Source organism: Clarias gariepinus, chromosome 5 (assembly GCF_024256425.1).
Source record: "Clarias gariepinus isolate MV-2021 ecotype Netherlands chromosome 5, CGAR_prim_01v2, whole genome shotgun sequence".
In the NCBI taxonomy this organism is placed as follows: domain Eukaryota; kingdom Metazoa; phylum Chordata; class Actinopteri; order Siluriformes; family Clariidae; genus Clarias; species Clarias gariepinus.
In genome coordinates, this window is record NC_071104.1 from 5,363,139 (window position 1) to 5,379,394 (window position 16,256).

The 16,256-nt window shown below is 36.5% G+C and overlaps 2 protein-coding genes across 3 annotated transcripts; both read left to right on the forward strand.

The window, feature by feature from the left end:
• Positions 1-28: 28 nt before the first annotated feature.
• On the forward strand, positions 29-4,736 carry LOC128523898 (claudin-10). Of its 2 annotated transcripts, none has more exons than XM_053496079.1 (5): positions 29-379; positions 890-1,051; positions 1,134-1,221; positions 2,731-2,838; positions 4,354-4,736. In XM_053496079.1, the coding sequence occupies exons 1-5, from the start codon at positions 127-129 to the stop codon at positions 4,544-4,546; spliced, it is 804 nt and encodes a 267-aa protein (XP_053352054.1). In that variant the 5' UTR covers positions 29-126; the 3' UTR covers positions 4,547-4,736. The 2 variants fall into 2 exon arrangements, with proteins under 2 accessions (XP_053352054.1, XP_053352055.1); XM_053496080.1 differs by having other exon boundaries at positions 1,170-1,221.
• Positions 4,737-7,464: 2,728 nt separating this feature from the next.
• LOC128523900 (claudin-10) lies at positions 7,465-14,445 on the forward strand. Its single transcript, XM_053496082.1, has 5 exons — positions 7,465-7,791; positions 9,061-9,222; positions 9,315-9,396; positions 12,744-12,851; positions 14,200-14,445. The coding sequence occupies exons 1-5, from the start codon at positions 7,560-7,562 to the stop codon at positions 14,354-14,356; spliced, it is 741 nt and encodes a 246-aa protein (XP_053352057.1). The 5' UTR covers positions 7,465-7,559; the 3' UTR covers positions 14,357-14,445.
• Positions 14,446-16,256: the final 1,811 nt, after the last annotated feature.

A 16,256-nucleotide genomic window follows, 5' to 3' on the forward strand; every position in this document is an offset into this window, starting at 1 on the left:
AGTAAACACACACACTCACACCCACCAACTGTATCTTCTCAGGTTTAAACCTGTTACTCTCCACAGTGAGAGACATCTTTTATACATTCATGTTAATTTGCTAAAAGGGTCAGAACAAAGAAGAAAATGAGGATAATGCTTATACAAGTGTTTGGCTTCTTGATATCCACTGTTGGTTGGGCTCTTGTGTGCTGCACGGTGGGAATGGACTATTGGAGAATAAGCTACATAGGTCGTCAAGGAGGCTCCTGGGTCATTAAGGCTGCATGGTACTGGTCCACCCTTTGGAGAGCCTGCTATATAGACTCCAGCGATGTGACCAACTGCAGGGACTTTGACACCCTGTGGGTTGTGAACCCTGCAACTACGTCAGAAAAAGGTAAGTCAAGCTTTTGGACCGCAACCATGTCAAACTAACATGTGTCTGAATTAATGTGAGTCATGTGAGTGATGCTGAAGAACGCAACTAACATTAAACTAAAACTAAAATTAAAAATATTTCCTTTGGCTAAGAAAGCCCAGGAAAACAGGTTGGCTATTTACATGGTGATAAGTGATAGTGATATTAAAAGTTTAAGGAATAGTAAGAGTAAACAGACTCAATCATTCCCCTTTATGAAGTATCACAAACAGAAACGCCCCCTCTTTTGGCCCTTTATTATTGCATGCTACTTTATGACGGTTTGCGTTTCTACATCTGCACATATGGTGACACCTTACAGCAGCAGGACAATAAACAATGCAATTTTAATTACCGAACACACGAATGAATGACTAAAAGTCTTTTTAGCCTCTTATTGATAAGGAAAAAGTACACATATGCACAGCTAAGCATAATCCGTCATGATTCACACACTTGACTCAGTCCCCCCCCTCCCTCACTGAACAGGACCGATACAGGCCGTGAGAGCTTTGTTGCTAGTTGGAATGTTTCTGGGAGTTTTCGCTGCCATACTTAGCTTTATTGGAATGGACTGCACATATATTGGTGGAAAGAAGAATACCAAGTACAAAATATTACTGGGAGGAACTCTTCTTCATTTCGTTGGAGGTATGAAAGTCATAATATATATAAAAAATACATATATAATGATGTTTATTTATTATTATAATACTTTATCTGTCTCCTTAAGGTTTGTCTTGCTTTGCTGCTTATGGCTTGTATGCAGGTAGACTGGGCTCAGTCTTCTTCACGCGCCTGAATGATGGACGCATTTTGAGGTATTCATCTACAGTATGTTCTAAATATTAGTCCATTTTTCATAAAATATTGTTTTCAGTAGTAGGACATTAGGTGATTTATTATAATTTGTTTCTTTGTTTGTTTGTTTATTTATCATAAATTATTTATTGTTGTACCATTAGCTGCTAATTGGATTTTCCTTTTTTTTTTTACTCAAATTATGCTATAGTCAAAGCAAATAATATTTGAAATACTTTAACACAACACATGTTTGTTCTTATACAATGATCATTTATATTTTTGGGCTCACAACAAGACCACTGGGAGACCTTTACACACACAGACTTTTGGGGAATTATACACACTAATATTAATTACAGTAAGTATAGAAATAAATCACCCCTTTTAAAATAATCAAATTCTATTGCTTTGCAGCCTAAATTGATTCAGCTGTAGTTACTCAGGGCAGCTTTTACCATCCAAGTGAAAAATATAGCACCAACATCTCAAAAGAAAATAGAACAAAATAAAAACTGACTCGTGAATATGGTATAGAATCACCCCTTTCATAACTTCAATCATGTGAACCTTTTCAGTTGGACACAAAGCCATTTGACCTTCAACTGTGATCAGCTGTGGTCATTTTGATCAGCTCAATATGAAAATCATAGATTCTTTTCTATGGAAAGTTGAAGCATTTCAGTCCCTGTTAGTGTAACTGAAGAAAACAATTGACTATGGGTGGCAGGGCGCTGTCTAAAGATGCTTCTGCATAAAGTTGTGCACAGGCATAAGTCTGCAAATGAATACAAAACAAAAAACATTGGCTGTATCACTCCCTAAAAGCACAGTGAAGTCTATTGTAAAGAAGTGCAGGGTATTTGGTTCAACACAGACCCTCCCTTGATCAGAATGTCGCTCCAAAATGTCTGAAAGAGCCAGAAGGAAACAGGTCAGAGAGGCTACAGCAACTCTACCAAGCTACCAAGAGGCCCACAGCAACTCTGAAGCAGTTACAGGTATTTAAGACAAAACGTCTTCATTGTGTGCATGTGACAACAATATAATAAATTCTGCACAAAAGTGGCTTGTATGGGTGTGTTGCAAGAAAAAAGCCTGAGAGAGTGACCCTTGCAAAACCATGTGGAAAAAGGTGTTATGGTCAGATGAGATTGTATAATCTCTACAACACCCAATTAATGTCGAGCTAAAATCATATACAGCCTTCCATCCAAATAACACATTGCTACAGTAAAGCCTGGAGTAGTGTTCGGTTATGGGGGTGTTTCTCTGCAGCAGGGACTAAAGCACTTGTCAGGATAGAAGGAACATACAGTAGATGGGGAAGTAGCATCACCTCCTGATTGACTTTACATTTTAGGAGAGGGCTGATCCTTTTCCAACCAGTGATTCTTTTTATCTATTTTTTCAGACATGTTAATGATATATCTTTGTAAAGGTGGTGATTATTATTCTATATCCACTGTACTGTATGTTGTAATACAAATAGGGAAGAACATTTGCTCTGTGTTGTCTCTCTTACATAGGTATTACATAGGCACTCCAGTATTCTTTGGGTTGGTAGGCAGTCCTTTCATAATTTTGGGGTCTGTTCTGTATGCTGTAACACTCTATAAAGCCTTCACAACAAATAGGTAAGCTTTACTTTTTTTTAACACATCCTGTGTTACCATAAAATGCCAAATACATATCAGACATTATTCATGACAACAACAGTCTACTGTAAATCTGATCTTGCTCAGCCCTGCTACTTCATGCTCATAGAAATGATCAGCATATCCTTCTGCCTGTAAAACAAGCATTACAAGCAGCTCTTTTAAAAAATGAAAGCAGGGCTACTGCATCAAGAACTGCCCCACCATCATTCAGGGAGAATGCAGTACGTTTTGGAGGATATTCTTTTACACACTTAGGAGTCCAGATTGTTTTTTATTAAAGATGCGCCTGGCCAAACCCACTTTGAGAGTGAAAAAAAAAATCACAATGCCTAATGTTTTGCATTTGCAACATAATTATGAAGGCATTTCATTGGCTCATTGGTACAAAAACAATGAACTTGAATATAATATAATATAATATAATATAATATAATATAATATAATATAATATAATATAATATAATATAATATAATATAATAAAAGTTAAATGAATACAAAGTGAGATGATTTACAGTCATATTGAATCTGTATATTTGGAGTCATTAGGTCCAAAAAATTTGAATATCATGAAAAGGTTGATTTTCTTTTGGAACTTATCTAATACTCATATTCATTACATTAAAAAAGAAATGTTTCAAGCCTTTTTGTTTTTATTTTAAAGATTATGGCTTATACTGTAGCTCATAAACATCAAAAATCCAGTATCTCAAAATATTAGAATATTTTCTAAGATCAATCAAATAAAGAATTGCAGTACAGAAATGTCCAACTTCTAAAAAAAAAATTTTATTTATGCAGTCAACACTTGGTTGAGGCTCCTTTAGCATGAATTACCGCATCAGTGCTGCATGGCATGAGGGCGATCAGCCTGTGGCATTAATGTGACAGTATTGAAGACCAGGTTACTTTGATAGCAACCTTCATCACATCCGCATTGTTGGGTCAGGAGTTTCTCGTCTTCCTCTTTATAATAGCCCATAGATTCTCTACAGGGTTCAGGCTGGCTGGCCAATAAAGCACAGTACTATCATGGTCAGCAAACCAGTTAGTGGTAGTTTTGGCACTGGGGGCCTTCTGGAAAAGTAAATCTCAGTAAGGCTTGTGAGCGGCTGGAAGCATTAAGTAAAATCTCATGGCAAACAGCTGCATTGACTTTGGACTTAAAACACAATGGACCAATAATAGCAGATAACATGGCACATCAAATCATCACCAACTTTGGAAACTTCACACTGGACTTCAAACTATTTGAATTCTGTTCCTTTTTACTTTTCTTCCAGATTTAGCAATATTGACATTTTTCAAAATGCACTGGATTGTTGCTGGGAGTTAACTCTGGTCCCTTTTTTTTCTCTTTTCCCTCCTCCAAATAATTAAAAAACTTTTTTACCTTCTTCTTTTGTCGATTTTGTTTAATGACACATGTGACGATAAAAGAAAATGTTTGAGATACAAATATACTAATTTTTTTTTAAATCTCTGTATTGTAGAGGGAAGGACATTTCAACTTCAAAAAAATACATATCTCCTAAGAAATACAAGGGACAGAAGAGACTTCAAATATTACAGAACAGAGACAACAAAGATGATGCGGCATCGACTGACTCCAGGTCCTCCAGCCAATCAAGTGGCCAAGTATCAAGAAGTTCTATAATTCTGACAGAAAGAGATTCTTTTGTTTGAATGTTAAATCATGGAAAATATTTCGAACACTGTAAATATCAGGTACCATTAGAGGTTGAAAGTTTAAACCCTATGTACACCGGTTGCAGTTTATATATGTTTAAAAAAAGTCTATATAGCTATGTTAAAAATTTCAAGATTTTATTATGTAAAAATTCAATTACTGAAAATGTCAGATGTGATGTAGGTGTGATATAGGAGTGAAATAAAAAAAAAAAAAGTGAAAAAAAAAATGGGGAAAAATTTACCTAAAATCAATGCACTAATTTTGATTCACACAAAATAAAAATATGCTCTTTAAGGGGGATAATTTTGACACATTTATACAGTATGTGGTATACAGATTTATATCTATGTTTATACTGTACATCTTGCACAGTTTGCAGTGTAGGACAATGTTAAAAAAAGATATATTTGGTGCTGAAACAACATTATTCATTACCCAAAGAACTTCGTACCCATGCTGACATTCGTATAGTCTGGTGCTCTTCAGCTGGGAATGGCCTCTAGTCAAGGTAGAAAGAATCATAGATATTAATCAGTGTTGGCACAGAATCTGCAAACTGTTCGACAGCTGGAGATGTTTAAAACTTGTCCTTCCCAGCCTGATAACCCAAAGCACAAAATGAACGCCTGTAGAAGATAAAATATTTGGAATTATATTGACAAAGCAGAACTCTTGTAAAATTTCTATGAACAAAAGACGGCTTTCACCACCTATTTCCATTTTTGAATGTTGGAGAAGAAATGTGGCATAAAATTCCTTAATCAAGAAGCTGTCAGGGAAATAGGTCAAGGAAAGCTTTATATTGTCAAGTCAGGAATGACGAAGTGTTCCATTGACATTTATGAATAAGTAAATTACATTAGACTGGCAATGTTTTTTTTACTCAAACTGTTTCACGGTTTATTATTCTAATACGGCAAATTTTGACAAAATGAGTAGCAGTTATTGGGCAGGAAATTCACCGGAAAGTTACAACACCAACCCTGGCATGATGGCCATCTGCGTAAACAGAAACAACAAAAAATTCATCTGATGAAGAAATCAAACAGTTTTAGGTTTTATTGACATCCAAGCAGTAATTGACCCAACATCAAAAACGACATATAGTACTGTAAAATATCAACGGAAGAGCATTCCTCCAGGACCAGGGTGCTACAGTACATACAACATACATTAACAGAATGTGACTAGCTAATTAAGACGCTTAATTAGCCACTAAGACAAACCAGTGAACTGTACACCAGCAAGACCGTGTGAGACCAGCCAGTTTTACATATACAGCTGCTAAAATTAAAAGCCTCTGGCATCGACAAAATTTCCAATACTAACAATGACAATGACAGCTATGTGCCAACATGTCTGGAGGGCATGCTCATGGCCAAAAGACTGGCTGGGATCAGTCTCCAGCCCACGTTACCACAATTCTTTTTTTATTTATGTTATTTAATTTCTTTTAATTTACTTTTTTTTCTTTAGATGGTATATTACATTAATAATGAAACATATCCAATGTACTTGGTTTCATGCTTTACAGAGGCTTGTGTACTGCTATATGTTGCACCCTGATACTGGAGCTATACAGAGAAATGATAATAAAACCACCTGACTGGACTTTACTGTACATCACAACAGTCTGAATTTAAACAGGGGAGTGCAGATTTCTCTGCTGTAGGTTAATGTAATGATTTAACTGTAACATCTGTGTGTATAATAAAACTATAGTACACTTACTTAGATTTATTTTTTATTACATATTGTGAACTATGATTCAACTATGAAATGTATGTAAAAAAGTATAAAATAAAAAAAACACTGAAAAACATTATTCATACATCAGCAATATATTTAGATTAAAGGCAGAAATTCCACTCAAATAAAATATATACATTTAAAAATAAAACGATAGTGAATAATAGTGATTACAAGATTACCTTGAATATAATAATACCTTAGATATCTAAGAATAATGATTAGATTAAACTAATAAAATAAAATTATGTAAAAAATAAACTTACTTGATTTTAATTATTATATGTTAATCAAGAGCTTAAACATTGTAGCAAAACTTATGGCTTTCATGGTCAGGTGGACATCTACCTTTGTCCATATAATGTGTACGTAATTGAGCTACGTGTAGATTTCGGGATTTGACATAATATCAATATGTAAACACTGCACAAGGCAACAATATTTTTTTCTAAGTAAATATTTGAAATCAGAGGACCATACGCTGATGAAAAGAAAGAGTATGTAAAAGTGCAGATACTTTTGGGTGTTTAGGTCATACCTAATTCCACTACATTGTGCAGCTTGTTACATTTTAGTTTTTTTAGTTCATATGAAAATAATGGCTTTGTTGAGTTGACAATAAACCATGTTTTTTTTTTTTTTAATAAATGGAATTTCTTGAGCTATAATTTCTGTACACTTCTGTGGATGCCCCTTCCCCTTTATCTTCTATAAAGATTTATTTTTTTTTTTTTACAAAATCACAAATGCTGATATCGTTGCAGTGACCCATTTGGTCCCAGCAGCTGCACACTAATACAGCAGGCCTGTCAGTGTAAAACGGTGTTTTAGACGTAATGTGGTGTTAATCGATTAGTTTTGTATTTAAGCAATATAGGCTGCTAAATACACAAATTTATAATTATTGCTCTTTTTAAAAGAATCATTCCTCTGAAATGCTGGAACAGACTTAAAAAAAAGACCAGATTGCTGGCATATGGGTACAGATACTAATGGCACATTCAAGGTTTCTAACGAATATGTCTATTATAAACAATCTTGATCGTCATGCTGTCCTTGAAATCTGAGACTGTGGAAACCATAACACCTCCTCCCCCTTAACAAGACGACTGGGTTTGACAACTACACACAAACAGCTACACTCAAGGGATATTTTACCTGAATTAAGTGGAAGATTGTTTCTTTTCTTCCCGGAGACAGGGTCAGAAATAAACTGCAGCTAGCACCGGCTATTTCGCTACTCTGCACGTCACAACCATGAAATACAGGACAGTTGTTATGCACATTGAAATAGGTTCCTTTGTGTGTTGTGTGATTGGATGGATCTTAATTTGTGCCACAATGCCACTAGAATTCTGGACATACTCCGAAGTTGCATCTACAGTTCTCACCACCAACTACTTCCATTCCAACCTGTGGAAAGACTGTACATCTGATTCAACTGGGATGATTGACTGCAAGGCGTTTCCAACACTGCTTGCTTTGCAACGTAAGTCTGCTTATTTAGCTGTTACATATTTAGTGGCTTATGAAAAATGTATACCCTAATGTAATTATATGGCAAGTAATTAATACCAAACAAACCGGAAATCTAAACAGGGTAATAGTTATAGATATTAACACATTGTGTAGCCAGAAGTTCGTTGGCACCTAACCATCATGGCATTTAGGCTCCCTTTGCTGTTATAATAGACGCTACTCCTCTGAAAGGGTTTCCAATAAATTTTGTAATGCTGCTGTCGGAATTTATCTATTAAGCCGCAAGAGGGCAAGTGAAAAGGGGGGTTGTCACGCGGCTGGCATTTCAGTTCATCTAAAAGTCAGGCATCTGTGCAGGCCACTCGAGTTCTTCCACTCCAGATTCGGCAAATCATTTCTATATGTCTTCAAATCATGTCTTCGCTCTTTGAGAAAAAGGACACTGTCATCCTGGAACAGGTTTTGGCCCCTTAAGGTAAATCATAAAGCCTCAGCAAAGCAAAAACAGCATATACAATCAAGAGCTTAAACACTGTAGCAAAACTTATGGCTTTCATGTTCAGGTGGACATGTACCTTTGTCCATATAATGTGTACGTAATTTAGCTACATGTAGAATTAGGGATTTGGACTTGCTAATTGAACATAATTTGCCAGACCATCTCAGGTTGTTTGCAATACATGGTGTGATATTTTGTTTGTTGTGGGTCCTGGCGTGAGGGTTCATGTGGGGTGACTTGACTATACAAAGATAACAAATGACGGTATGGTATAAATACAGCACTGTACGCTGTTCAATAACTTCCCGTATTTTGCATAAACCGTGTGCTCATGGCAAATCAAAAACATAGATAAAGTGAGTTTTTGTGACAACAGCACTGTGACACATGCTTTCTCCTTAAATGTCAGCTTTTTATTGTACTTCTATTCATTTTAACCATGCTCACACTCAGGCTGTGAGTTTGGGATGTGTATTTTTTCATTACATGGTAATGTGTGGAAAAATTGGACTTGTGTTCATGAACAGGGAGCAGCAGAAGCTTAGGGCACTGGCACACTCTGTCTTGCTTATAGAACTTTGGTCAACTTTGGCCATAAGGGAAAAGCTCAAAACTGTGATAAAAGTGTGGGAGAAGGTGGTGCTACCAAGTACCTGTATCCAAGGTCATAGTTCTTTAATGTACCATTACACTGTGGAGAATAAATAACTAATCCATGATATGATGTGTGTGAAAATATTGCAGCCATGTAATGTAACTGTACTTTTTATCGCCAAACAGCTTATATCCATTTGTGTCGAGCACTTCTTATCATCTCTATATTACTGGGAATATTTGGAGCCGTTCTAGCCCTGGTGGGGATGAAGTGCACCAAAGTTGGTGGGTCAGAAATAGCAAATTCAAGAGTTACCTTTGCTGCAGGGATAAATTATCTCATATCAGGTAACTTTTGCTTTAGTTTCTGTACAAACCATGTATGTAAAAAGCCTGATGTTTATTTCTTCGTGCTGATATTAATTGTCTCTCCTCTTTAGGTTTTTGTTCTCTTCTTGCTTACAGCTGCTATGGAAGCAGAATTGTTTCAGAGTTTCTTGATCCCAACTATAATGCTCCAAAGTAAGCAGCTTTGGTTATTCTTTGTTTTAAGTAATTAATTTTATAGAATAAATATAGAATACATTAATCATATTGAACAAAGTCACAATGATGCAGCCCACTGGTTCTTCATGTTCGGGTGGACAAAGGATCCTAATAAAAACTAATTATAGGAAGAATAAGTTGATATTAGCTAACTAACATAGCTAACTAGCTAACATGCTGTCAAAGTTAACTTCCCAGTTATCTATTAAGTTAGCTAGCTTGGTAAATTAATTATAATGCAGCATAACAGGAAGGATCTGCTATGTTGCTGTTTATTGAAGATAGATGTGTATTAGGCAAAACTGCATCAGGGTCGTTGATTTTTAATGTTAATCAAAAGAGATCTTCTTAAATATGCCCATGCATAATTACATAAGACCATTAGTAATTATCATCTTCTGAATTCTTGAGTTTTTCTCAGAAAAGTCAGAGTGTCAGGTATGGATGGATGCAGGCACGGCATAATCACAGATGTTAAAGGCCAAACTCTGCTACTGTAGCATCACTCCGCTCCGTGCTCAACTAAAGATTTTTTTAATAATCAAATGGCTCCACGTCGCGCGACACAAAGAATCGATTATGAAATTTGTTGCCAACACTATTAGTAATCGATTTATCAATTTTATCAATTCGTTGTTGCAGCCCTAAAAACATAACACAAATAAAAATCCCAGAACTATCGAAACAACAATACACTAGTAGCTTAACCAATGACATCATAAACAGAACAGTATGGAAACAGATCTTCTTCTTTTGGCTGTTCTCTTTCAGCAGTCACCACAGCGAACCATCTGCCTCCATCTAACTCTATCCTCTGCATCCTTTTCTCATTCTCTTCATCCATAAATTTTCCTCTTCAGTCTTCCTTTAGACCTCCTGTCTGGCAGCTCCAACCTCAGCATCCTTCTGTCAATATGCAATCTCTCCTTTGAACATGTCTAAACCACCTCAATCTGACTTTATCTCCAAAACACCTGGCATCCATTCTTGTCACCCCTAAAGAGAACCTTAACATCTTCATCTCTGCTACCTTCAACTCTGCTTCCTGTGTTTTCTTCAGTGCCGCTGTCTCTAAGCCGTAGAGCATCGCTGGTCTCACAACTGTCCTGTACACCTTTCAAGACCTCTGGACCATTAACCCTATATACTTAAAGTCCTGCACCATCTTTACCTCTGCTCCCTGTAGCCTCACCGTTTTACTTGGGTCCCTCTCATTCACACACATGTATTCTGTCTTGCAACGGTTAACCTTCATTCCTCTGCTTTCCAGAGCGTACCTCCACCTTTCTAGATTATCCTCTACCTGTTCCCTGCTCTCGCTACAAAGCACAATGTCATCTGCAAACATCATAGTCCATGAAGATGCCTGTCTAACCTCATCTCTTATCCTGTCCATCACCATAGCAAAAAAGAAGGGGCTCAGAGCCGATCCTTGGTGCAGACCCACCTCCACCTTGAACTCTTCTGTCACACCTACAGCACATCTCACCACTGTCTTACAGTTCTCATCCATGTCTAATATGTAAACAAATGTGAAACAAAAAAACTAGAATGGACTTAGGATTAAATAAAGAAGCTAATCAGGACAATACTGAACAACTTGTGAATAGGTGTAAAACAGGAAACAGTGAACACTCACAAACACACCACACTATGGGCACAGAGCGCCCTCTATGGGTTATCCCAGACACAGAGATAGAGCCTGGACTGTGCAGTTTGTATATGGTTGTAGAATGTTAGCTTTCAGGGGTGGTGTGATGGAACAGTGATAGAGTCGGTAGCTCTGCTGTCTTACACCCCCAGACAGGGAACTGTTCAAAGAATCTTATACTTTAAATTATATAGCACTTTGAACAATAGACATTATCATAAGGCAGCCAAAACATTTCGTATAGGTTTAGATGTACATGCGCAATTATTGAGCCCAGGGCAACATTGAACATAAAAGAAACAAAATAGATATTGGAAAAATATATAAATAACTTGGTTGACAATGAACAGTGTAGTTATAAAAACTCTTCTACAACTTAATGTTATGAAGTCAACAAAATACATTCATGCCAGATCAGGGGCGAGGCAGATCAGACACAAAGTCCCCACCTTCGGCTGGCAAGGCCGCTACCTAGTATTCTGGATTGTACACACTGGATTGAAAAATAAACAAGAAATCTCTCTGACGACACACGTCTGAGTCGTTCGTTTTTTTGTCACGTTACTCCCATCGACGCTATGCAGTGCAATAGATTCAAAAGAACGAAAAACGAGGTGAGCTACTCATTCTGTTTATTATAATATGTCCTTAGCCGCATTGTAATATAGCCAAAATTTGTGTATGTGGACGTGTTGGGGGTTTGTTTATTGAAAATGTAACATTTTATTTTATTTCTGATTAAAAATACGGAATGAACTAAATAACTCAAAACAAGATTTGTATATTTTGATAAACGAGGTTCAAAAAACCGAGTCACCAAAATGGTTCAAACTTCCCATCACTAGTACACACACGCATACAGACACAAAATAAAATATGTTTTAGGCACACACACATGGTCACAGTGTTATATTAAACATTACATGCGTGCACGGATGTTGATTATACCAGTGAGAGACGTGCACTAAGACCCAGCAGGGGAGACGATTACCCACAATTCCGCAGCGCAAGAGAGAGAAAAACCATTGGCTCAGTTGTGATCACGTGGCGCTCGGTGTCAAAACAAAAAGCGCATGCGTGATACATGATACTCGGTACTCATAAACCAAGATTTGCTTGTTTTCCAAGTCAAAAAAAAAATCTTTGCTCGTCTTGCGGAACACTCGCAAACTGCATTACTCGCAATGCAAGGTTTTACTATATATAACTTTAGCCAATTCAAACACACAAATACATTTTATTTTACATTGATGAGCTTCAAGATTCTTTATTTCCTGTGTCAGTAAGCGATGGTACTGCGTGTATATTTAAAGCAGAAAAAGGAGACAAGAGACGTGACAAGGGAGAAGAAAGCAAAGACTGTTGGCTATTACAGATTCTCATATGTACTGGCTGATCTGCCATTCTCTGCCATGATAACTGGTAGCACCCTATTCCATCAGTAAAATGCAGAGTTACAACAGAAAATGTGTAGAGATTTGCAGTGTATTTGCAAAGTTAGACCAGAGGATATTAAAAGCAGTGGCTCGCTCAATTTCCCTTTACACCCAGGTAACATCCATAACCCAGAGTTATATTTTTTATGTTCATATTTTGCTTGCATGAGCTTGGTGTATTATTCTCAAAGCTCTTTTAAATAGTATCCTAGGTCAATCAATGTTTTTTTTTATAGGTTTGAGCTTGGATCAGCACTATTTATTGGGTGGAGTGGGTCTAGTCTTCTTATAATTGGGGGACTGGTTTACAGCATCATTGGAGGAAAGGAGGGCTGTCATTCAAGGTATAACTACTTTCAATTTATTCGATATTGGTTGGGATACCAAACTTCTTGGCCTGCATATATTGTCATAACTGAATTATTACCTTTCTTGAAAAATTCTTTGAGATAGAAATTGAGGTACAGTTTCGATCATTTTGATGAGAATTACTTAAAAATACTTTATTGTTGTAATCCTTTTTGATATGTAACGTGTTTTTGATACAAACAGTTTCACCTTAGGGGTAGGTCATATTTATTACCTAAATTGATAAATACAGTGGGTGCTGCAGTTCTGTATATCAGCACGACTGCAATGCAGGCATCCTGAGACCTTAAGACATCACAGCCCTGAGGATATTTGGTACAGCACAACCTCAAGTGTGACAATGTTTTTATACAGCAGTTACTCAAAGACCATTTACTATTAACAGGCCATTTGTTTGATCATTTAACCAGTTATTTTGCTCTTTCATCACAACTAGTGGAACCAACTAACTGTGACAAAATGTAAGGAGAATAAGATATGAAGATGGCGGACTGTCCTGTTAATCTCATAAGCTTCTCATTACACATCTGAGCAGTTGAGGGTTAAGGGTCTTGCTCAAGGGCCCAACAGTGGCAACTTGGTGGTTGTGGGGTTTGAACCTGGTATCTTCCGAACCGTAGTCCAATGCCTACTGAGCTACCCCTGGCCTAATTAGGGATTAGTTATGTTTATTGCTTGCCTTAGGCATAAATAAACCAACATGTCATTATCAAAACAAAGCATTATCAGATGTGCTGAAAGTGCTTCTGTGACTGGCTCTGAATGGGAGTTTTGGCAGGTGACTGCTCTCTCCTCAATATTGCGCACTGTGTGTACTGTCCATCATGACTGTAAGAAAATCTGTGACTTAGAGTGAAACATATAGTTAAATGTTCCAGGTAATAGTTATATATAAATATATGACTACTGTTTAACTATTCATGGAAAGCCTTTCATCCAATCAGATTACTCGGTCAGAAATAACCTGTGTATAATAAACATCAAACAATTTATGCAAAACCTTTATAAAAATCAGAAACAGTCTCTCTAATAAATGTTTTATGAATTTGATCTTTATTACTTAAATTAGCAGGAAGTGCTTGAAACAGCATTGTTACTGTATGTATTTGCATTTGTTCTTTGGTTTACCCTCCTCTTCATTTCCTTTATTGTGTAACAGAAGGGAAAATCTAGAGGTTTAACAAGTTGTAAAAGTTAAGGGTTTTATTAGATTCGGAGTCAGCCCTGATTCCAATAGATAACATTCTGTTGGGCCTTTACATATTAAGATAAGCAGGTTTTTCTTATGTAAGTAATTTATTTATATAATTTTTGTTATTTCAGCTCAACCACTAAAGAGATTCTGATATATTCAGCACCTCTTGAAGGGACAAGCAAACAAGCAAACAGAGATCCATCTTCAGCTTTTCCTCAGATCGACAGCAAGAAGTCTGAACACACAGGCAGGCCTAAAAAATATAAGAAGGATGAATATGTTTAGCTTATTTTTGTCTTATTGACATTTTGGTTTTAAATTGGGGACAAGACTGTTCTGACACATACTGCCAAAAATACAGTATCAATTAGGAGCCCCCCCCCCCCCACACACACACACCCACCCCCCCTCTCCCCTGCACTCTAACTGCTTATTTGTAAACTTACTAAGAAAAAAAACAATCTCGACAAGCCGACATGATTTGATTTTCTAAAGATGAACACTGTAATGGTGAACGAGATGCTGCACTTTTGATGTAACACACCTCCACCATGCGTGTCTATAGGGGTTGCCATATCATAATGTATGTCCTAATTTCTGTAATATAGTATAAAAACAGAGCAATAAGCATGTAACCTAGGAAGTGTCAGTAGATGTCATTTGGTTAATTTGTCATTTGCCAAAATATTTTCAACAGGAATTAGATGAGAATTAGCCTATTGATTTTGGGGAGCACCTATTGGTGTGTATGTTATACTGATGTTTCCTTTGTTGCGGCATGGAATGAAATAAAATATGAGCATTGCATAGAATAATGTGTCATCAGTCCAGCAGTGGTGGGGAAAAAAAGGAGAACATATTTTACAAGACATTTGATGTATTTGTTACTTTTTGTAACTAATAGTTATAAAATTAACTATTAGCGGGTTATTTGTTGGTGATTTTTATGCAAGTAAAATTGATTGAAGTGTTGAGTCTGCTGATGCAATTGGGATAATGAAGAAATTGTAACATAACAGAATAACATGGCTTTTAGACTGGAACAATTTAATCTGTATTGTAGATTTGTCCTAACAGGTGTAAGATAACATTAGCCATTTCTGTTTTATACAAAATATGTAAATTCTACTAAATGAAGGGTTGTTTATTGAAATTAGCCTAAGGATTTATTGGTCTTTGTGTTTAGAGCAAGTGATTTTTTTTTTTTTTTTTTACACTACAGGTTCATATTACTGATTTACTAATTTGCGGTTAGAATGCACAAGTTTACTGCAAAAAAAATCTTGGCAAGTAAAGACATCTTAAATGAAGAGAAGGTTGAGAATCTACAATTCTTCTTCTTCTTAGTATTACTATTAATATTAATAATAATAATAATAATAACAAAAATAATAATAATAATAAAGTCTTATTCTTAATATTTAATGACTTATTTTTTTCATACTTATTAATTAAAGTTAAACTGGCCTTATTCAATTGCCTGCTTTTTAGAAATAGGCGCACTGCAGCAAGCTAATTTAAATTTTTATTTGTTGTTTTTGTTATACACTCCAGACATTTTGGCATGAGTTTGAAATCCAGGAGTTTGAAATCCCCCCCCCCCCCCACTATCACCCTCTTTTGGGCAACTATTCTGCCTACCCCACATTGAGCACCCTGAGCTGATTCACATTACTTCAGGTACTGTATATCTCCCCTACCAAAAAAATGTTTACAGGTAAACACCACCTTCATCAGCTGCATGAATTACATTACATTTCTCAGGCTGGAAACAGGGCCCATGAACATACTGGTCTGGTGAGTCTGGACAGCACAAAAAGAATCAATTGCCTCTTATCTTAGGAAATGCTAAGCTCTTGCAGTAATACCTGTACTGCAGAAAGAATGGAGCCAAATTATTCCATTGTAGGTGCTTGGCGTGTCCATAAATCTGAGATGCCCCAAAGATGGAGCCAAACACAGACATGCCCAATCCGGCATCACTCGATTTTTTGTCGACTGCACCTGAGAGTAGTCAGTCTTGCATTTTGCCCTGGAGGAAGTTAAGGTAAAGCTAATGTAATGACCTAGCTAACATTGCTAACACAAGAAAACAGATGTATCCCATCATAGCAACAGTTAGAACAACAAATGAAAGACAAGATCAAACCAAACGCAAGCTATACATAGACAAATGAATCAGGTG

Coding starts and splice junctions, on each gene's coding strand:
- LOC128523898 (XM_053496079.1), top strand. CDS start 127: ATGAGGATAATGCTTATACAAGTGTTTGGCTTCTTGATATCCACTGTT. Junction 1,052..1,133: donor TCTTCTTCATTTCGTTGGAG/GTATGAAAGTCA, acceptor TGTCTCCTTAAG/GTTTGTCTTGCTTTGCTGCT. Junction 1,222..2,730: donor AATGATGGACGCATTTTGAG/GTATTCATCTAC, acceptor TCTCTTACATAG/GTATTACATAGGCACTCCAG.
- LOC128523900 (XM_053496082.1), top strand. CDS start 7,560: ATGAAATACAGGACAGTTGTTATGCACATTGAAATAGGTTCCTTTGTG. Junction 9,397..12,743: donor CCCAACTATAATGCTCCAAA/GTAAGCAGCTTT, acceptor TTTTTTTTATAG/GTTTGAGCTTGGATCAGCAC. Junction 12,852..14,199: donor AAGGAGGGCTGTCATTCAAG/GTATAACTACTT, acceptor TTGTTATTTCAG/CTCAACCACTAAAGAGATTC.